Source organism: Syngnathoides biaculeatus, chromosome 9 (genome assembly GCF_019802595.1).
Source record: "Syngnathoides biaculeatus isolate LvHL_M chromosome 9, ASM1980259v1, whole genome shotgun sequence".
Lineage (NCBI taxonomy): Eukaryota > Metazoa > Chordata > Actinopteri > Syngnathiformes > Syngnathidae > Syngnathoides > Syngnathoides biaculeatus.
The window spans coordinates 2,048,503-2,070,637 of NC_084648.1; the positions used below are offsets into that span (position 1 = coordinate 2,048,503).

Sequence of the window (22,135 nt, forward strand, 5' to 3'; positions counted from 1 at the left end):
TCATTACAGCCCCATTTATTCCGCTTTCACCAATGAGTTATTTGAACAGTGAAGAAAACAGAATCCGCTGCCAGGATTGAGGAAACGGTGTTGTTGATTCATTGGCTTCTGGTAATTATTTCATTATCTTGTCTTCTTTTTTTTTCTTTTTCACTTGTCAGGTGGAAATACATAAAGTAACTTCCTGCTGTACAGAAAAGACATGAAATGTATTGTGACAATGCACTGTATAATTTGTATGTAATATTTAATAATAGATTATAATAAAAAAAATCTTCAATTCATACAGGTATTTTGTATATTAATGAAATATTGAGACATTCACAGTAATCAATACTAACGTGTGCGTGTGTGTGTGTGGCTGTGTGGCACGGTGGGTCAGCTGGAAAGTGTTGGCCTCACAGTTCTGAAGTCCAGGGTTCAATCCCGGACCTGCCTTTGTGTAGTTTGCATGTTCTCCCTGTGCCCGTGTGGGTTTTTTCCGGGCACTCCAGTTTCCTCCCACATCCCAAAAACATGCAACATTAACTGGACACTCTAAATTGCCTTAGGTGTGATTGTGAGTGCGGCTGTTTGTCTCGATGTGCCCTGCGGTTGGCTGGCAACCAGTTCAGGGTCTACCCCGCCTCATGCCCGGTGACAGCTGGGATAGGCTTCGGCATTCCCGCAAACCTTGTGAGGATGAGTGACTAAGAAAATGGATGGATGTGTGTGTGTGTTTGTGTGTGTGTGTGTGTGTGTGTGTATATATATATATATATATATATATAGCATGTGTACATGTATATGTATCAAATTCAGTGTGTGTGTGTAGGTATATACACACACACACTGAAATAAATATTTAACATTTTTTTTCACTAGATTCCCAAAAGTTCTTGTGAAATTTTCACTAGATGTTTGGGAACAACCCAAATAATCCAAATACAGATACAAAGTAGAAAAAATAAAATGAATTAAAGCGTGTGATAATGTGAAATGACGTAGAAAAGTATTGCACATGTGAAGGGAAGAGAGAAAGGCAAAACACCCAAAATCTTTCAATTATCCAGCCCCTTGTCAATGCAAATTAATATCAGATAGTTCATGATATCTTGATTGATGGCCTAGAAAAAAATGTCTGAATTCCAAGGCCTGTGTCCAGACACATCTCATGAAGAGAAAAGAGCTGTCTCAAGACCATCATGTCATTGGAAACTTTTGTACACAGTATTAAATGAATACCTGGTGGTGTGTTCAATACTTTTTCCAAGTAACCTTTCACATGATTGTATGAGCAAATTTGTTGTACTTTCTTTGTATTATGGATTACTTTGGTTGCTCCCAACATCTGGTGAAATGTTCATGTCAATAGCACCTTTGGAAATATATAATATATTAATAATATAAAAATGGTGACACGTTGAATACTTATTTCAGCCACTGTATGTATGTTCATGAAGGCAATGGTCTGTGAGCTGACATTATTGGAAACTGATAGCCATGTGAACAACCTTTATAATAAAATAGGTGGTGTGAAAATTCTGCAGATGTTGATCAAAAGATGTATGCAAAGTTATGTGTGAGCCACATAATAGTCATTTATATAGAGTACACTACCATACATTATATACGATACACTAAAATCATGGATTCTGATCAAAGGACCGTTTATATGATCCTATTGATTAGTTTGGATGGTCCAGGCCATCTGGAGGTGACTGTGACTTGAGGAGAAATCAAGATAGTGTGCTTTTGCATACTCATGGAGTATTTTCCTTCCTGTATTCATTAGCAGACTGGTTGGGAGGCTTGACAAGGGGACATTATATTTATGTAGAAAATACTTTGAAGTAAATCACATACAGTACTGTACTTGTTAGCATATACTGTGGTGGTGAAGAGGTTTCACAAGTGTCAAAAAATGGATGCTCATATGTTGAAGGCAATATTAATTTCCCAAAATACCCGACAGTAAATGGATGAGGCAGAGGATGATCAGCGATGAATATTGAGAGGCTGTGTACACCCACGCCACCGTTTTACTTCATCCACAATTCTGAATTCATCTAAGTAAGGAATGCCGAAGGCCGAGCGTGACCAATGTGCACGTGAGTCTGTATGTGCAGTCTTGTGATGTCACGGTGTAAGACATGGGACTTTACACCACTCAAGTTTCAGCAGCGTAGACTCAGATTCACAAATGACAGATTAAATTAACTTAATTTGTTACCGTAGTTACCATTTTAATCACGTTTCCACTTCCCACGGACAAACTTTGATGTTTGGTCCTCATTTTTTTCTGAAGTTGCTACATTCTTTGAGTGGTTGATCCCTGTAATGTGCAATCCCACGTCCAGACACATTTACAGCACAAACCGCTGGAAAAGGGTTGATGGTATTTGTCAAAGCCACTCACTCATTAGTGAGAAAATTCTGGAGAAATTACTCGTCAAAAACCGATTGTCACAATCAATTGTTTCACCAATTTCAAATGTATTTTATTTTCATTTGAGGGATAACTTGAAGAAATTCCCAATTTTCCCACATGCTCACAGTCACACAGCAAAAATGTTCTGTCTTACTGGAAATTCATCTCTGGGGATTTTAATCAATGTTACTTTCACAGTCGGATATACACAAAAAATGTAAAATGTGTTGGCTTTTATTGTCACAGTTCCTGCGATGGAGAAAGGAAATAACCTGTGTTTCTTCTGGGTCAAACATTCTTAACTTCAGCCCTTTGCAGCACATTTTCATTCTTCAATGAAATAAGCATTAAGAAAACGGGACACTTGTAAAGTTTTGTGTAAAATCATAGAAGTTAGCTTGCTTCCATTTGTAATGTAAAAACAATATAACAATAAAAAGATCCACATTGTATCAGTACTCCTTATAGTCTACATTTCTACCATTTCCCAAGTGGAGCAGCCCAGAAATGCTGGACTTTACTTATGTAACTGACTCCAACAACATCATCATCATCATCATCATCATCAACTATATTCTTTTATTGAAGGACTTTAGTTCTTGGGGTTTTGAAGATGTTTTCCGCACAGTCCTCCCATTTTTAGACCTGGTTGACATCATTCTTCTCCGACTCGGGAGGAGATGCGCTATCCAAGCATCCAAACAAATGTCCCCCCAGGCCCGCTTGGCACTTTGCAATGAGGTAGATCTTCCGTAGGACAGTTCGGCGCAGCAGGATGTAGACCCAGGGGTCTAGGATCTGGTTCCACGTGGCCAGCCTCACGCCCATCACCAGAAGTGTTTTGTAGTTGTAATGTTCCTCTCCAGTAGATCCTGTGTAGGAGTGCATCGCGGACATCAGGCCAAAGATCTGTAGGTATGAAACATGTGCAGTTTGTTTTGCATGGTGAATTTTAGCGCATAAATTTGGCTTAAGGATCTGATGACACCGTGCAAGTGGAGTTCTACCAACCAACGTACATTTGCAAACACAATTCAGATGTCGCAGAGTTTAGTTTTACTGTAAAGTTTGTAAGATTGAAAGGAAAAATGACGCAATTCTATCTGGTGATGTCAAACTTATATATGATTCATGCAAAAAACGTGTATTTAGCAGCCTTTTACAATATCATAAATACACAAAAGTTGTGTCAAATGTTAGGCTTTCACAAAGATATATATTATGTATGTATGTATAAACATCAATAAAACCTTTTGAGAGTGTATTCATAGATTATTGTATTGTTACAGTATATTGTAATATTGTGGCGCACATCAGGAACATGCTGAGGCATTTTTTGAGGCAGGCACCTACAGCCAAAATTATTCATGCAATTAAGAGAAAATTGCAGTATTTCTTTAGCACAATCAAAGCAGTCGATAATACAGCAATTACCAAAGAGGTGAAGGGAAGCGGATTAAAAAAATCTACACACCCTCGTTCAAATGGCAGCTTTTTACTGATGTAAAAAAAAAATAGTATACATTTTAAAGGGTTAATTTTTCCAAGATTAGTTAACATATAACCTGAACAACTCAATTGAAAAACAGAGATGGAAAATAAACATGGGCACATGCACGCACACACAAAACAAACTTATTGAAATGAGCTATAGTATATAAGTAAAATGCATTATTATTATTATTATTATTATGTTAAACAATGGCTGGTACACACCTGCCACCTAAACTGGGGGAGAAAGGGGACTGCCTTGGCCTCTGTTCAACAAATTTTTTTCGAGGGCCCCGCCATGAAGTGGGGCCTAGAATCAAATCTTACGTCCCGTCCTGCCACCATTGTGTACCTCTGATTAACCACAGATAAATTTAGATGGGAGCACATGTACGAATTTCCCAAATTAAAAAATGCAGCTCGAATATCAAAACACAAAACACTTGGAATTTATGCCAGAGGGGGTATTTTAGAAGGAAGAAAAAAAATCAATTTCATAAAAAGAGTACTTTTCTTCACCCAGGGAAAAAAGCCTGGTGCTTGAAGACCACTTGGGGTCTATAGGTGCATGTACCAGGTGCACATATATGGCTGGTTGACACTTATTAGGCCACCATTTTATTTTGTGCTTTAGCAATGATATATAACCATGAACCAATAATTTTTAAATCGCAATTTGTGGGAGAGGAACAAAATAGTAATAGAAAATATCTTGTTCACTCCTTTCACTTAAACAAAAACAAATCTTGAGGACCGCTGTAACAGCTCAAATACTGGAGGCTATTACAGTATAGTGTACAGTGTGTCCATTTCAAGTTGTTGTACTTGCTAAAACTCACCAGTAGAGGACACCAGCATATGCACGAGGTGACAGTAATTCCCACCAGCTGCACCACCATCTCGATGTCATGTGACTTTGCTGGATAATGCGACCCAGGCTTCCTCCTCAGTCTAGCGAGCACCAGAGTCAGTCCACTGATGCCGTTACACACCACTGCCACAGCCAGGGAGGTGAGGCCTACCCCAGAGAAAAGCACCACAAATGCCACGTCCGCATCATGAGTGTCGCCAAGCACTTGAATGAAGCACCAGGTGCCTGGGTCCTGATAGGTGTACGAGCCCAGCTGCAAGCACGGCAGCAAGGCCACACACAGAGCGGCCAGCCAAATTGCACACAGGCACATTTTAGTGCGAGTGGTTGTGACCAGGGAGGAGTGCAGGAGTGGCTTGGTGACACCCAGACAACGCTCTGCAGCCATGGCGCAACCCATGAAGAGTGGGCACAGGCCGAAAAATACCATGCTTCCTCCCAGGAACTGGCACATGCCATCAGAAGAGCTGGAGTCCTCCGGGCGCACACCTCCAGACAGATAGAGTCTCAAAACCAGGGCACCAGGGATCACATGGCCCATGAAGTCTGTTACAACCAGTGACGTAGCAAACAGGAGGAATGTGGCTTTGGAGCGCCGTCGCTGGAGGGAGTATGCGTTCACCAAGATAAACAGGGCCACGATGTTGGACACGATGCCCAACGTCATGGGCAAGACCACGACCACAACGCCGCCGGTGGTCAGGTTTCCCTGCTGCGACATCTGAAGAGCCACCCTGGGCGCCTCTTGCCCTCTGCTGACATTTAAAGAACGAGGGATGAGCGGCGGGGATGAAGAGTTGCAGCAGCCCAAACCTAACATGGCGGTACACTGAGGCTCGTGCCGGCCATGCTTGAAGAACCTGCAGGACGGACAAGGAAAATCTTTAAGACCAGTGCATGCATAAGACTGAGGCAGAGATGACAAAAGTACTCACAAGCTGGCTTCTCGGTGCATTTACAAGTTACTTTACGCTTAAAGGGCCACTGTCATGAAATGCAGGATTTTTAGTATGTTATTAATGAAAAAACGGCAGCCGGTATGGACTCATCCGTTTTTTCACCACAAAACATGACTTTGACTTATGTGGCTTTTTGTAAGTCTCGCCATGAAAATCCCCTTGAAGGATTTGTTTTCGAGAAGAAGGAGGAAGTGGCATACAGGGCAGTAGCCCACTCAAGCGGACTCCTTTGTTTCTGTTAGTTTTACCTGCATGAAGGTAGCTTGTTGTTCCTTCGTGTTAGCCAAAATTCCGACTCGTTGTATTGCTGGACGTTGTTCGAACACTCGGGAGGATGGATTCGTCGTAAAAAATGGATTGCACAGATACAAAGGACAAGAGCTTTATGATTTCCAAATGACAAGTAGGTGTGTAAACAGCTATTTGAAAAAAGTAATAGTTGGGGGGGGGAGACATAATTCGTAAATCAGGGGTGCTAAATGTGTTAATGTGTCACCCCGGCCAAAGCCGTGATCGGCGGACGTGCGCCGCTATGGTGGCTCATCTCTGCCGCGGAGGTGGATCGGACGGGGAGGCGGTTTGGCTGCGGTGTCGTTGTCGCTTGCATTCATCGTTGTTTTTATCACTGCTGCGGAGGTGGATCGGGTGGTGAGGTGGTTTGGCCGGGATCCGCATATCATCTCAATATGGCTCAAAACGATCGGGTAATATTGCCACAGTCACTTCACTCGGTTGTGAGATGTTCTCTTCTTCAAAAAGAGCTTCCGTGTCAGAAGGGACGTGTTCGTCTCCTATAGTAGGGCCACAGCGTGTTTTCAGTAGTGAATGTCCCAGTGTGACGTCACGGACAAAAGATGGAGCCAATATGGCTACCACTTGAATGTCGAATGAGACTTCCGCAACTTTGTGCATGGATGACGCACTACTCTCTGCTCATATTTATTTTTTCTTATAGACATTGAAGTGAATAATGTTATGTGTATTTTTCATTACAATGTCTATTTTAGAATGTTTATAGGCATGACACTTAGGTTTTATACATGCAAGTAATAATCATTATGGCCTATTTCCACCACTACATCTTGCAGATTTTCTTCTTAACTTGTTTGAAAAATTGACATGCTTGTTAAAAACATTCTTCTGTGTTGTTTTCAATTTACGGGCCCTTTTTTGGTTCCCTTTACAGCCCCTTTAAATAAGACTATGGATGTGGAATACATTACTTCTCTGAATCTGTTGCACTATCGTTGTTAATGCTCTGTTTCTTCCTTGAAGCTCCTGTTCCAGTTTTTCATGCCTTATAAGATCCTCAGACCTCAACCACGCTTGACTTTAACTCCCTCCAGTTTTATGGGGTTTATGTGCTGACAGATGTGGAGGCTGAAAAAAAAATCTGAAGCCTATTTTGACAAAGTACGGAATACAAAGTAGATATCTGTTTTCAGATGTAGAGTGTAAAAGTCAAACCATACCTGGAAAAATCCTAGAGCAATGGAGTACTGTACTCCGTGCCAAACAATTTGTACATAGTTCAAGTTCTCACCACGGTACATCACTGACTACTTTGATAAGAATAATGTGAGACGGATCAAATGATCTTGTCCACGTTCAATAGTCATCGGAGTGACTTCATGCATGCATGCACGGAGGCTACGTTTCTGATAAGGAAACATGATACCGCTGACATTACAGAAGAATGCCCCCCACTCCCCCACCCCACCTGAGGTATTTGGAGTTTGGACAAAGATTTTCAGTAAAATTCCATCTGAATGGCTGCACAACATGTCTGAGTTCAGTCCACCTTTGACACAACCTTCATCCCAAAAGAGTGCTTGCCTGCAATTGTATCATCATGACAGCGATGTTGCTGGCATTTCGCCCTGTTCAGTGAGTAGCCAGTGTTTTGCCTTTTCGCTTGCTTTTTTTAAAAATCCAAAGTCAGAAGCAGCCCCGACAGCAAATTTGAACTGAAGAAAAAATGAGTTAGTTCATGACTTGAGATCAGTAAGACTGACACATGCCATTGGCTGTCAAAGTTAACGTAGTGTGTTTTATAGTTTTGACATTTAACAGCACTTCACTCGCTTTTAAACTTGTCAAATAAGTATGAACATGAAAAACTGTGATGTGTGAGGTACGGCTATTGCTTTGGACCTTTATTTAACTTCAGATTTGAGTGTTTTCCCACACCACTCGTCCTCACTTGTCTTGCAGGGGAGCTGGAACCTGCAGCCGACAAGTTACACAATAATCTGCTCTCGTGCCACATATAGACATATTTCAAGATGACTTTTACACATATAGACAATTTAGAGCAAGGGTGTGAAACTCACGTGGTTTGGATTGTATCGGCCTGGCCTATTTCAAATGTTGGAAGATACACTTTATGTTGAATTCGCAACTGTACACATTGAATAATTGACACTGGATGTAGAATTTGTGAAGCTGAAAAGTACATTTTATATATACATATATATATATGAATTCTGTGTTAGTAATTCAGATTCAAAATATGATGGCATGGATTGCCTTCCCTAAAAATGAGGTGAAAGCCCTGATTTAGAATCTTCAGCTAATATCCATGTCGTTAGAATATGGGATGAAGCAAGACTACCCCCAGACAGCCAATGCAAGCACGGGGAGATTGTACAACTCCACAAAAAAACAGCTGGATTCAAACAGTCCAAATCAAGCATCATGTTGCTCTTTCAGACTTTCAGATTGTATTGTTCAGAAATTAATGGTATTAACTGGTTAATATACTTGTCATGAATCACAATTTTACTAACTGCGTCGGGTACTGCTCCCCACTTTACCGTTCCACCTGTCATTAAAGACAAGAGATTTTCTAGTTTTAAAGGCTTAATATTTACAGTAGTTAAATTATTTTTACATTTGCACCATGTGGCTGAATGTTTAAATGTTAAATTAAATGTCAACTCTCATTCCAGATGTGACAATGTTTGGCCTTTGTGTTTTTAATTATATCTTCAACAATAGACCTGAGGTACATGATTTTGAAGCAAAACAAAACGGATGGATGGCACAGCTCATATACAAATATACACATTTCTTTTGGGTAACATTTTGAAGAATGGAAGACAGATTTTTTTTATCAAACCAATAAAATATTGTTACAGCAGGAGTATATTTAACAGTGCAACAACAAGAGAAAACATGCAGCAAGTATTAAAAAATGCACACAATGCCATAAGCATACATTATTCATGAGGTAAAAGATGGAAATGAGTTCCGTGAATGCAGTTTACTTGTCTTGCTTATATTGTTGTATTTATTACACTAAACATTGACCAGAAGTCCTCAGACTGTTTTACTTCAAGTGTTATTACTGGTGGTAATAAAATGATTATTACTTAAATGATCAAGGATGCAGCTCTCAGTTGTTAAGTCTAATTAAGAATGGTTTTGATTGAGAAATTAATACTATACATGTAACTCACCACTTAATGGTTCCGTTGTACAGTCCAACATGAACAAAAAAAAAAATCTGTAGCAATCCAGCAATAATCCAAGACACAATGGAAGAAAATGTAATGTTTCCTCTAGGATAATTCCTCTGTCATACCAGAAGTATTAATATATAAATATATATTCATAGTTTTGAAGTCGTTCACGTGCTATCCAGTGAAAGTATGTGAAGGTTGGGGGGGCTGCTGTCGCTTTATAGTCTTTGCTCTTTCCCGACATGAGCGTGGGCGTCTCGTCTATGTGCCTCCACTCAACATCGGCGTGCTGCCTGCTTCTATTCTCCTTTGTTCAAATAACCAGTGCACACTTATTCACTCCACCGGTGTCTGCCACACATTGCCTTCAAATGGCCTCGGATTAGTCCGTGTAGATTTCCAAACATGCTGCCCGCTGTAGTTTTCAATGAAGCACTTGATGTGAGATAAGTATTTGATCGCCAACACCTCACGCAGAAATATGGCTCCCTGTGGCCTGGATCAGAATTTTCATCTTTTAGCAAGAAACACAAAGTTGACACACATGATTCACTTTCACTACGCATGTAAAATGATCGCAAAGTAGGCTATGTGATGTACTGAATATGTTTGAAAGATTAGTTTAATCTACATTTTGTATCAATAAATAAAAACCTGTTAAAAATGCTCATGGGGAAATGGTGCAGTAGAACCTTGATTTAACGGACGACCGCTCCACCCAAATAGTCCATTTGATTGAGGTTCCACTCTAACTGTAATATTTGGAAGTCTGACACGTGTTATTTAGGTGGTCCCATTTCTCGCAGCACTTAAGTTCTGTAAGTAAAACATCAACGTATTGCTCATGTAAGTACTCGACATAATTGGATTTTTAATGCATTGCAAAGTGGGGAATACATGCCAGCAGTTATTGAGGTACATTTATTTTTCATATCATCTGTAAGCCATTTATTTTTAAGATTTAGGTTATAAAATTTGTTTGAAATGATCAAGTGTTTTGGCATGATGGTTTGAGATATATTTTGGGTTTGGACTATTAAGATAAGCAAACGAACACATCCTCAGAAAGGGCTGATACCGACAGCCAATTTATAGGCATTCTTTTGAGGCTGGTGGCACAGCGGGGCGACTGGTTAGAATGTCTGTCTCACAATTTTGAGGACTGGGGTTCAAATCCCGGCCCCGCCTGTGTGGTGTTTGCATGGTCTCCCAATGCCTGCGTTTATTTTTTCCCAGCACTCCGGTTTCCTCCCACATCCCCAAAACATGCATTCATTGGAGACTCTAAATTGCCCATAGGTGTGAGTGTCAGTGCGACTGTTGTCTGTCGCCATGTGCCTTGATGATTGGCTGGCAACCAGGGTGTACCCCACCTCCTGCCCGTTGACAGCTGGGATAGGCTCTAGTCTACCACGACCTTTGTGAGGAAAAGCGGAAAAGAAAATGGATGGATGGATACCAGGATGGATACCAGGAAAGGGTGTATCTTTCCCATAATTGTTCTAGCTTCTGCATTCTCTATAAACCTAAAGAGAATAAGTAGCGAAATGGATAAAAGACTTAATACTTTCTATTAATTGATGTTAGCATGTAGCTGTTTTCTTCCCCAATTTTTGAAGCGGGTTACATTGTGGATGTTTTGCTGACAAGGTTCGAGAGAGCAGACTTCGATGGTTTGGACATGTTCAGAGGCGAGAGAGTGAGTATATTGGTAGAAGGATGCTGAGGATGGAGCTGCCAGGCAAAAGGGCGAGAGGAAAACCAAAGAGAAGGTTTATGGATGTGGTGAGGGAAAACATGAGGGCAGTTGGGGTTAGAGGGGAAGATGCAGGAGATAGGCTAAGATGGCAAAAGATGACACGCTGTGGCGACCCCTAACGGGACAAGCCGAAAGGAAAAGAAGAAGAAGACATTGTGTCACACTGATGATGTCACCCCATCTATGTAGCTGACCCAGCTGTCCGTACACAAGATATCCAGCAATGGAACCAGCACAGAATTGACCCCCAAATGTGCAGTACGAGTTAAGATGGACTGTTTGGTGCTGATATGGTGTTATATATGAACATTTGATCCGCTAGAAACTCACAAGGAAAAACAATGAAATGTCTTTCAGCCTTGTGAAAATCCAGCTGCTCCTTCGGAACGCTGAAGATGTCAGCAGCTGGATTTTGATCAACATTTCCTTCGTACTTTGTCGAAGAGCAGACGAGGGTGGGACACAAACGAGGGATCATGTTTCTGGTTGTGGTTCTCGGTCTGTGTGGGGAGGACAGGTGGTCCTATTTGTTTTAGCTTTACAAGCACCTGGCCATCCATCTGCAGACACGCTTGAACATATTGCGTCTTGTAAATAGGAGCTTGTTAAATGCTTGCATTGAGCCGATGTAAACACTGTGCCCCTATGTTTCTAAAAGTAACAAAATGAATTTTCAAAATAAATCCAGGGTGAGGTGATTTTCAAGTTCATCTCAAAGTAATATGATCCGGAGTGAAGTTTCACACGCAATTGTTGTTCACAAGGCTAAAACCTCTAATTTCCTTTCCACATCAATATGAAAAGATTTTGGACATGCAGGATTCCAGCTAAGGAACCAGTTTGGGTGGCACAAATATGTTTCACTATGAAGGTCCATAAAGTAATGCTTGGATGCATTTGGTGCGGAGATACATGCATGTGCAGAACCCTGACCGCAATGCATCAAACACATTTGGGGGGAAGCTTTCATAGCAACAAATGAGTGGCCAAGTCCATATTTTCCTTCATTTTCACTACTTGGATCTGAATAATGACCAGATATCACCTCAAGTTGCTTGCATGCTGTAATTTGAAAGGAGTTTGAGATGTGACGTTGACATCCCACCACATCCGTGTCTGTCTGCACCTTGGACTTTGATCGAAATACTGAAGGACATCAGTCAGCAATTGGACAGTCCAGGACTTAGATTGCCGACCGGAGAAAACAACTTCAGATGAACGGAATGAATGGAAACATTAGTCCACTGGAGGAAGCATCAAATGAAGTTCAATTCGGAACAAAAATTCTGACCAACAAACAAACAAACAAACTCAAATGACTTGGATGTAATAATTCATACTTTTGCCCTCCATGACTATATTACTGCGAGGTGATATTGTGGCTTCCTTTCGGCTATGCAGATTTCTCCCCATTGACCATGAAGTGAAATCATTACACAAGCCAAGTTTCTTTTGAAACACCACAAGTACATAAAATTGGAAAACACATTTTCTTGCAGTTGGAAAGTAGCGTGTGGCTCTTGGCGTTGGAACTTCAGTCCCTTTCCAAAATGATATATCAGTTCTTCTCAGTTTGCCAATGTCTGTAGAGAAAGGGCCTCTCTAAGATGTTATTACATATTTAAATTACCTGTGAAGCTCAAGTCTGACGTGCCAGTAATTGAGAAGTCATTTCTTGGAAATATATTTATTCAGTACCAAGTTTTTTTTTCGTTTTTTTTTTTTTTAAATCTTCAAACATATCAGTTCAATAAGATACAATATATTCCACAGTGATATTTTAATGAGATGTTGGCTACTAGGACTGGAAAGTAAACATTGTCTGTGTGCCTCCTCCCCCAAAAAATCCCATCGAGGACAAAAGCGTGTAATATTCCATTGAGCCTATCCCAGCTGTCAACGGGCAGGAGGTGGGGGTAAACCCTCAACTGGTTGCCAGCCAATCACAGGGAACATGGAGAAAAACAGCCGCACTCATAATCACACCTCGGGGCAATTTAGAGTGTCCAATTAATGTTGCATGCTTTGCGATGTGGAATAAAACCGGAGTGCCTGGAGGAAAACCACGCAGGCACGGGGAGAACATGCAAACTCCACACAGGTGGGTCCGGGATTGAACCCAGGACCTCAGAACTGTGAGGCCAACGCTTTCCAGCTGCTCCACCGTGCTGCCACGTGGAACATTGATGACACTCAATTAAAAACAGACAATTGAAGAAAAGTGCCATAAATATTTAAAAAACTTCATTTGTGCTGATAAAAATTGTCTTTATATTAGCAAAAGGTTCAAATTGTTTCCATTTTGCTGTTGGAAATATTGAAAAAAAAACAATAGTTTGTTTCTTTTCTTTTGTTCTAGAAAGGATACGATAATACAGCAAATGATGAAATTCTTCCATTTCCCTTAATTGCCTCAGAATGAAACAATAACACAGCTTATGTTACACATTTTACATATCTGAACATTGTTTTCCATAGACTTTTTCCGGCATGCATTGTAGAATATAGATGCTTAATATCCTGCCTGTATCACAATAATATGGTCTTTATATTGTCAGATTGAACTTTATTTTGATTCAGTAATCTCTTTATGGAAGTTAAACCGATCAACTGTGGTTGTATGAGTTGCTAAGATCTTGCTGAAAGAGCTTTTGTTGGCCCCAATGCAAAATTATATATCTGCTCCATCTACATGATTTCTGAAAACCACATTAAGAGACCTCACAGCGACAAAGAGAGCAGCAGTAAGAGCTGGTAAAGGCAAGAAGGAAGCATGAATTCACATTTCAATGCCGTATGTTCTTATGATAACTGCTTAGATTTCCACCTCAATCATATACAGCAATGCATTCATTCATTTTCCCATTTCAGATCTGAATCAATCGCAAGACGGTGTCAGTACAGAGAGAGCATTGGTCGACATTTAAATCAATGGCAAAAACACCACCCGCCATGCTAGAACATGAGCCATATGCACTACATTTCTGCTGATGTGTGCAGTAATGAAAGTGCAGCAGTGTCCATATAGTGATTCATGGAGGTTGCTGTCAGCATGAATGCACAGGGAAGCGATAAGTGGATCTCCATACATGGAGGACAGGTTTAAGACCCACCGTCTGCTGATGAAATCCATACATTTGTCATAAACTGTTAGCCTGCGAAACCCACTTCAACATATTCTCCCGTATTGTCTCTCACACACATAAAACTCCTCCCTGGATGTTTTTGTTTTTTTCCCCCAGATATCCTAATTGACTCAGTGACTTTATGTTCATGTTCTGCATCAGAAAGGAATGATTCAAAGTCATTCCATGTCAGTCAAGTGTCTCATACGCATTCAAATAAACGGTGCAAAATTTTATCAGAGCTACAAAAAAAAAGTGCCATATATACTGTATACACACACACACACACACACACACACACATATATATATATATATATATATATACACACGGTGGAACGGTGGATCACCTGGTAAACCCTTGGCCTCACAGTTCTGAGGACCCAGGTTTGATCCCAGCCCCGCCTGTGTGGAGTTTGCATGTTCTCCCCGTGCCTGCGTGGGTTTTCTCTGGACACTCCGGTTTCCTTCCACATAACAAAAACATGCAACATTAATTGGACACTCTAAATTGCCCCTAGGTGTGATTGTTGTACCCCGCCTCCTGCCTGGTTACAGCTGGGATAGCCTCCAGCACTCCCCATGACCCTTGTGAGGATAAACGGTGAAGAAAATGAATGGATGGATGGATATATATATATACGTGTGTGTGTGTGCGTGTGTGTAGTCTGTGTGTACAGTATACAGACACACACAAAAGATAAAAATGTGTAGTTTTGATATTAAAAAGTAAGGCAATATGTTTATTATTGTGAATGTACAGTAATTTGCAAAGGTGCAAGAATAAACCCACATAATATATGGAAAATTGACATTGATATAGGTGATACATCAATAGCTTGATTGGTTGCCCACCAGTCAAGTGTAAGATCACAATCACACCCAGGGGCAATTTAGAGTGTCCAATTAATGTTGCATGTTTTCGGGATGTGGGAGGAAACCGGAGTGCCTGGAGAAAACCCACGCAGCCACGGGGAGAACATGCAAACTCCACACAAGCGGTCCCGGGATCGAACCCAGGTCCTCAGAACTGTGAGGCCAAGGCCCTGTCCTTGACTATGTCCAAGTAAATCATTTCAATAATTTCAAGACCCACACTAAGTTTCTCTGCCCATGGCATGATCATCTAGGCTGGGTGAAGATCCTGAACTGCTTTTCAAGGACAGTGTCCTCACACACATCCATCACAGGTGCCACACCCCTACTATCATGTCAAGGACAAAGGGTAAGCAAAGCTGCAGGGGTGAGATCCTGCCCACTATTACGCAGGCACTTGTCTGCAAAAGTTCACCAGTGGCAAAGTTCATTCTTTGTCCCATCTTCATGGTAACAATAGCTGGACTTGCCATTGGTTCTGCAGAGTGATTCCAGGGAGGCAAAAAATAAGGGGTGCAGTAATGTATTATAATCCTTGATACCCCTGCTGGGCAACTATAGATTTCATCACCATGACAATCAGGGACTTAGCTTGGGGTAGTGGGAATGACTGCAGCAAGTAGGAACAAATATGACCGTGAACTCTGAAGCACAACCTTCACAAAGACAACATGGATACTATTTTCTCACACGGTCACAATTGCAAAAGAGACGTTGTGTCTCAACTGGTCTTTTACCTGGTTAAATATATATATATAAATATAAAAAATTTTTTCAAATCATGGCGCTAACACCTAACCACTGAATTATGCTGTCACATTAAAGATACACAGACAAGTGTATGTAGTACGTTGCAACTGCATGCAGCTCGTGCACCAAAATTAAACATTTCAAAGAGCACTCTTGTCATGATCCTGCCGCTGTGCGGGTGTCCGCGCGGTTGCGCTGATTGGGAGGTGCACACCCGCGCCTCATGCAGCCTGATTATGCTGTGTATTTATATGACCCCGATGACGACTGGCCTGGGCCAGTTCGTTGAGCTTCATGTCCCGTTCCAGCACTCGTATCCCTGATCGACAACCTGTGTGTACCGACCTTCGCCAGTTCTCCGACCAACCTTGTAAGCCTGACTCCTTTGATACTTCTGCCTGCTTTGATCGTTCTCCTGTGTACCGACTCCTGGCTGTACGCTCACCTGCTCTCTTCGCCCGACGTCCCAACTACCGCTGCTGCACCCGACTGCCTGCTCGATCCCCGACCTCCGCATATAATAAACGTTTCTCCCTGAACTACCTTGCATCGTTCAAGTCCTGCATTTGGGTCCTACTCCCGTTCCAATGGGACGTGACAACTCTAATAAGAGCTGATGAGCAGAATCTGTGCAGCTCAGCTTACCTTTTCATTTTGATGCATTGTATTGTTTCATCCCTATGTGCCCAGATAGAAAAATGAATGGTGCGTTTGCGAAGCTACAACAGGCTAATTACACCAGTCAGGGAAAACAGTTTTGATACAATATATACAGATGTCATTTTGTGATTTTTGTCTGACAATGGGTAGCTTATGAGGTCAAAGATAACATTTGCTGCGTCCTTCGGCTATTCTGACTGTGCACCGATATAAAATGATAGCTGCAAATGGTTATCGATCGAGCAATAGATTTAGAAAGCGGGGGAGTGATAACCCATATCAGTGTCACTGAGATTAGATGCTGCGCACAGTGATTTATGATCAGGCCATTTGATCGCGCTCTGTTCAGCGGCTGAACGCTCCCTGCAATTCCCTTCAGTTTCATTGTCCATCTACGAGCCACGATGAAATACAAGTGACATTACTGTTGGATAGTCATCAGATTCATGACATTGGGCTTCTTTGGCTGGTCAAAGCCTTTAATTTAGCCCTCGTTTGGCCATAAAGGTTGATGAGTGGGAGAGTTAGCTTGCGCAAGAAGCTGCATACTTGGCTGCGACACTGCAGGAACAAAACAAAGGCGCAAGGAGGCGCAAGGGCAATAAGTCACTCTACCTTCAAATTTGTGTTTCCTGTAAACTTGCTCAACTCGGTCCTTACTAGAGAACATGATGGCTTATTGCTCCAGGTGACACAGCGGATTGTTACTGTACTCCAATGTCCTCTCTGACTTTTTCTATTTACAGAGTGATGGGATGATTTCCTTCACTGGATAATGTGGCCAAGGTGAATTCATCTCTCTTATTTTTATCACATTTGTCATGAACACAAAGACAAGATCACAGAAGATTGGCCGTATACAGATCATAAAGCGCAGCCTATCTTCATCGCAGTCTTTCCAAGAGCGCTGCTTTTCACAGTTTTCTACACAATGCTGGAAAGGTACCACTGATGGTGTGCGGTCCGTGAACAAGTCAGTTCCTGAGAATTTTTGACTTTCAATCAAATTTTGGCTCATCAGTAACCGGCAGACATCACACCCTGATGTCTCCCACACCCTGGCTGGGGATTTTAACCACGCCAAGCCAAAAACTGTGCTTCCACAACTTCATGGACATGTTCAATTTCCCACGAGACGAGACAACATCAATGTTCACACAACTCACAAAGGAGCCTACAGAGCCCTCCCCCCTCCCTCATGTTCGACCACACTACTGTCATGCTAATGCCCGCATACAGACCGTTAATGATCATTAACACCACAGTACTGGCTAAAAAGGCTCAACAGCGGCTCTACTTCCTGCGGAAACTGTAAAGAGCGAGAGCCCTGTCCCCCATCATGATCTCCTTTTACAGAGGGGCAATCGAGAACGTCCTGTGTAGCGGCATCACTGTGTTTCACGGCGCCTGCACCACCACCTGCCCCAAGATCCTGCAACTCACTTTAAAGGGCCACTGTCATGAAATGAATGATTTTTAGTATGTTATTAATGAAAAAACAGCAGCCCCTCCCTGGAACCCAGCACCAGTGACTGTAGACCAGCAATGCAGCACTTTAAGCACCGATTGTCAAAGAATAGTACTATTACCACCAGTGGTACGTGGGCCCCCTCTAGTAGTCTGCCAAATGATAACTGCCTATACAGTTCAGTTGTATTTAACTTTGAAATACAATATATTTCAATGTAATCTGAAATAACTTTTTATCGTTAAATTTTCATTTCAGTTCATTTTGTTTCAGGCGGCATGGTGGAGCAACTAGTTAGACCATTTGCCTCATAGTTCGGAGGATTAGGGTTCAAATCCTGGCCTCCCCCACCGTGGAGTTTGCATGTTCTCCCCGTGCCTGCGTGGGTTTTCCCCGGGCCCTCTGGTTTCCTACCACATCCCATAAACATGCATTCATTGGACACTCTAAATTGCCCCTAAGTGTGATTGTCAGTCCGACTGTTGTCTGTCTCCATGAGTCCTGCGATTGGCCGTCAACCAATTCAGGGTGTACCCTCCCCCCTGCCCGTTGATAGCTGGGATAGTGATATATACTCCTGTCACATAAGCAGCTCAGAAAATGGAGGGATGGAATTTTTCACAATATGAATTAAATAATTATTTTAGGGTTTTTTTTCCCTATATTTAACCAGCGTTAATGTTCAAACTGTACATGAAAAAATTGTCTCTTTTTTATGAACACTAAAAGCATCTACGCTATTGTATTTTAATATTGATCATTATGGTGATCATTGGAGGACGAAGATCACTCTTGTGGTGATACTTGGGATAAAAACTTTGAGAAGCATTGCTCGAATGAGCGACATTGACTTCAAAAATTCCATCCATCCATTATCTTTTGCCGCTTATCCTCCCGAGGGTCACGGGGAGTGCTGGAGCCTATCCCAGCTGTCAACAGGCAGGAGGCGGGGTACACCCTGAACTGGTTGCCAGCCAATCGCAGGGCACATGGAGACAAACAGCCGCATTCACAATCACAACAAGGGGCAATTTAGAGCATCCAATTAATGTTGCATGCTTTTGGGATGTGGGACGAAACCAGAGTGCCCGGAGGAAACCCACGCAGGCACGGGGCGAACATGCAAACTCAACACAGGCGGGTCCGGGATTCAACCCGGGACCTCAGAACTGTGAGGCCAACACATTACCAACTGATCCATCATGCCATGACTTCAAAATATTTGAAAGCAAATATGTTTGTACGTGGACAGATTTTTTTTTTTACAGCTAGCAGGTGTCAGGACATGCTCTTTTTTTTATTTTTATTTTTTTTTTAGTCCCCATCCACAGGAAACCTGCATTCCAAACATGAAGAACTACACCCGACTCTGCATGGTCTGAACCTGGTATGTTACTTGGCTTGGCAAAACATGAGAAAGGCGGGGGGAATGATGTCAACTCAATTTGAGATGACTTTGTTCCCCACAGGCCGAAGCCCGAAACAATTGTTGAGCGATGTACATCACCACAGACATTATGCATTAGCCATCTGGGGCTCGCCTGTTTAAAAATATTCAAACAACAATGAAAAGTATTTGTTAGACCATTAATAATTTCTGGTTTCTACTCTTATACTGCAGTTTGGAGCTAAATTTGATCAAAAAGACCAAGAGAAGATCCATGCTGACTCAGCTGATTTGCATTAATGGCATGTGCGAACCTTCTCGGATAAGAAGATAAGATCAACTCTCTATGTTGTGTTCCATTTAGCTTTGCTCTATGTATTTACTCTGAGGTCCAAAATAGTTTCTTCAGCAAGGATTTAATTTGTTTGTAAATTTCAATCCTTTAATTTATAATGTCAAATGTTCAATTTGTAATAATAATAATAATAATAATTTGTAATTTTTAATAGTGGTGATTATATAATTTAAAACCTTTAAAATTTACAATGCCCATTTTCGTGAATTTCTATTCAATTCTGATCTTTTTGGTTCTCCAAAAGATTGTTCTGACAGGAAACAGCCGAGCAAATGTTCTGTATCTCCAGTTTTGGGATACACTGGTAGGTTGAAGGTATTCACATGATAAACAAACTCTTTTTTTCAAAGGTCCTCCATTTTGAATATTTAGACTTCAATAGAGTGACTTGCTGACATGGACCTATGATTATAATCTCAATTTCATTAAAAAAAAAAAAAAAAAAACCCTACTTTGGTTTTGTCACCGATGGTGGAGTGGTCCACACGTCTGCCTTTGATGTGGGCAGGGTGGGATCGACTCCATCTCAGTGATGGTGTCGATATGTGCCCTGCGACTAACTGGCGACCAGTTCAGGGTGTAGCGTGCCTTTCGCCCGAAGCCTGCTGGCATTGGCTCCAGTTTTCCCGCAACCCTTGTGAGGATAAGCGGCTTGGATAATGACATGACATGACAACACCCAGGTTTTGACATACGAGTGTCCAGAAAATGCCCCTCTGTACTTCTGTTTGACCCAGTTTTGTACCCATTTTGTCCATATTTGGCTACAAGCGCCCCCTTTGCTATGATTGGTTGTTTCCGTTATGTTAACAGTGCTGGCTCAGGAGCAGAGAGGCTCAAGAAATTCAAAAGACTTGACTTCCATCCATCCGTTTTTCCAAGCTGCTTATCAAGGACCGCAGGCGTGGTGGAGACTATCCCAGCTAATTTTGGCAAAAGGACAACTACTTAAGGCCACAAAAATGTCTGGAACTCAGGAAACCCTGAGCAATTTTAATTCATACTCCATGTTTACGCCTCAGTTTTGATTGAGACTGTCAAATGTTTTATTTGAATTACAATGTGTTTGACGTTGTAGTTTAGAAGTACCAGATGTTCCAATAAATTTGGAAAGAAACCATTTTTGAGACAGTCCTTACTCTAGCGGTCATTCGATGAAATCTAATTATTAGATTCATTTGGCTGCATGAGTGAATGGGTTTTCTCCGTGCATGCAGGCGTATTTCTTTACATTGTTTTTTTTTTTTTTTTTGTGAATCCTGGTAAATGTCAAAACATCTATATGAATTGTTTCTCAGAAATGGTAATATGATTGATGCTCCCCAAAACCTTCCAATCTGTTCCATTGTGGTGAGAAAAAGACCAGCAATGATGAGAAATGAGAAAATGCAGAGCATTTTCATTTGAGCAATGCCTAAAGCCAAGAATCTGATCCCGGCACCTCAGGAGAGAGAGGGAATGAACCAAAAGGTGAAAAGTGAAATGCAATGAAAACGGAAAATGAAAAAAATCTCATGGAGCTTAAACACTAAATGGCCCGTGTGGAAGGAACATTTTTGGCACTTTGTCCCACAACTTGGCCGCACACTTTGTTGCAAAGCTTTCTGTCACGGTCATGACAGGTTTTGTTGTGTAACTCTGTCATCTACTGGACATACGGGGGGTTGCTTTTGCTGTAGACGAAATAATACAGCCAGCATTTACGTATCAATAAAAGCAGCAGTACACAATTGTCGCACGTGTCAAGGTTACACACACTGAGTTATTGAAGATGTCAGCTTTACCAGAAACTCCATGTCACAGCGTTACTGGAGACTTTTTTGGGACCACTTCCGACTGGAGAGTATCAACTCGTCATCATTGATGATTACACACGATACACAGTTGTTATGATCGTGAGATCAACTTTAGCTTCTGCTATTTCTGAAATCCAATCACATCCGCGAGTGGGCGGAGTTAGTTGGATGACTGCCACGACTTTCCTTTACTGTCGTGCAGATGGGGAGAAGGTTAGATTGCATAAGATCTGCGGTTGTGTATCTGATGAATGTTTTTAACGTGACAAAATTCTGGCACTGGTCCAAGTTGACTTTCTCCCTAACCTCAAATGAACCAAGAGTAAGCAGCAGGTTTATTACATTTGCCAACTCCATCCATCCATTTTCTACAGCGCCTATCCTCACAAGAGTCGCGGGTGTGCTGGAAGCTATCCCAGCTATCTTCGGGCGAGAGGCGGAGCACACAACTCACATTCACGCCTGTGGGAAATTTGAACAAACCTACCGTGCATGTTTTTTGTGATGTGGGAGAAAATTGGAGTACCTGGAGAAAACCTACGTAGAGAAGACGCAAACTCCACAGAGTACCCGGGCCGGGGTTTAAACCCTCGTTCACAGAAAAAGTGTATAAAGTTGGCGAGATACCTGAGCATCTCAGGGACTCTGTGTCCTCTTTGGGAAACGTATTAACATTTTGTCTCGGTCGTTGAGGGCGAAAATGCAATTTTATTGTCTTAATCTTTTAGATAGACTTAACTTGACCGCGCCTTCTAAACTTGATGT

The 22,135-nt window shown here is 41.7% G+C and overlaps 1 protein-coding gene across 1 annotated transcript; it reads right to left on the bottom strand.

The window, feature by feature from the left end:
* Nucleotides 1-2,586: 2,586 nt before the first annotated feature.
* LOC133506268 (prostaglandin E2 receptor EP1 subtype-like) lies at nt 2,587-21,494 on the bottom strand. The gene is made up of 3 exons (XM_061830243.1): nt 21,359-21,494; nt 4,741-5,632; nt 2,587-3,319 (listed from the first exon to the last, which is right to left on the bottom strand). Exons 2-3 carry the CDS (start codon nt 5,590-5,592, stop codon nt 3,050-3,052), a joined length of 1,122 nt encoding a protein of 373 aa, XP_061686227.1. The 5' UTR covers nt 5,593-5,632; nt 21,359-21,494; the 3' UTR covers nt 2,587-3,049.
* Between the last annotated feature and the right edge of the window lie 641 nt (nt 21,495-22,135).

Excerpts from the sequence above, each read along its gene's own strand:
- LOC133506268 (XM_061830243.1), bottom strand. The coding sequence starts at position 5,592 with ATGTTAGGTTTGGGCTGCTGCAACTCTTCATCCCCGCCGCTCATCCCT. Across the intron at positions 3,320-4,740 it reads TATGCTGGTGTCCTCTACTG|ATCTTTGGCCTGATGTCCGC; the intron begins GTGAGTTTTAGC and ends TCATACCTACAG.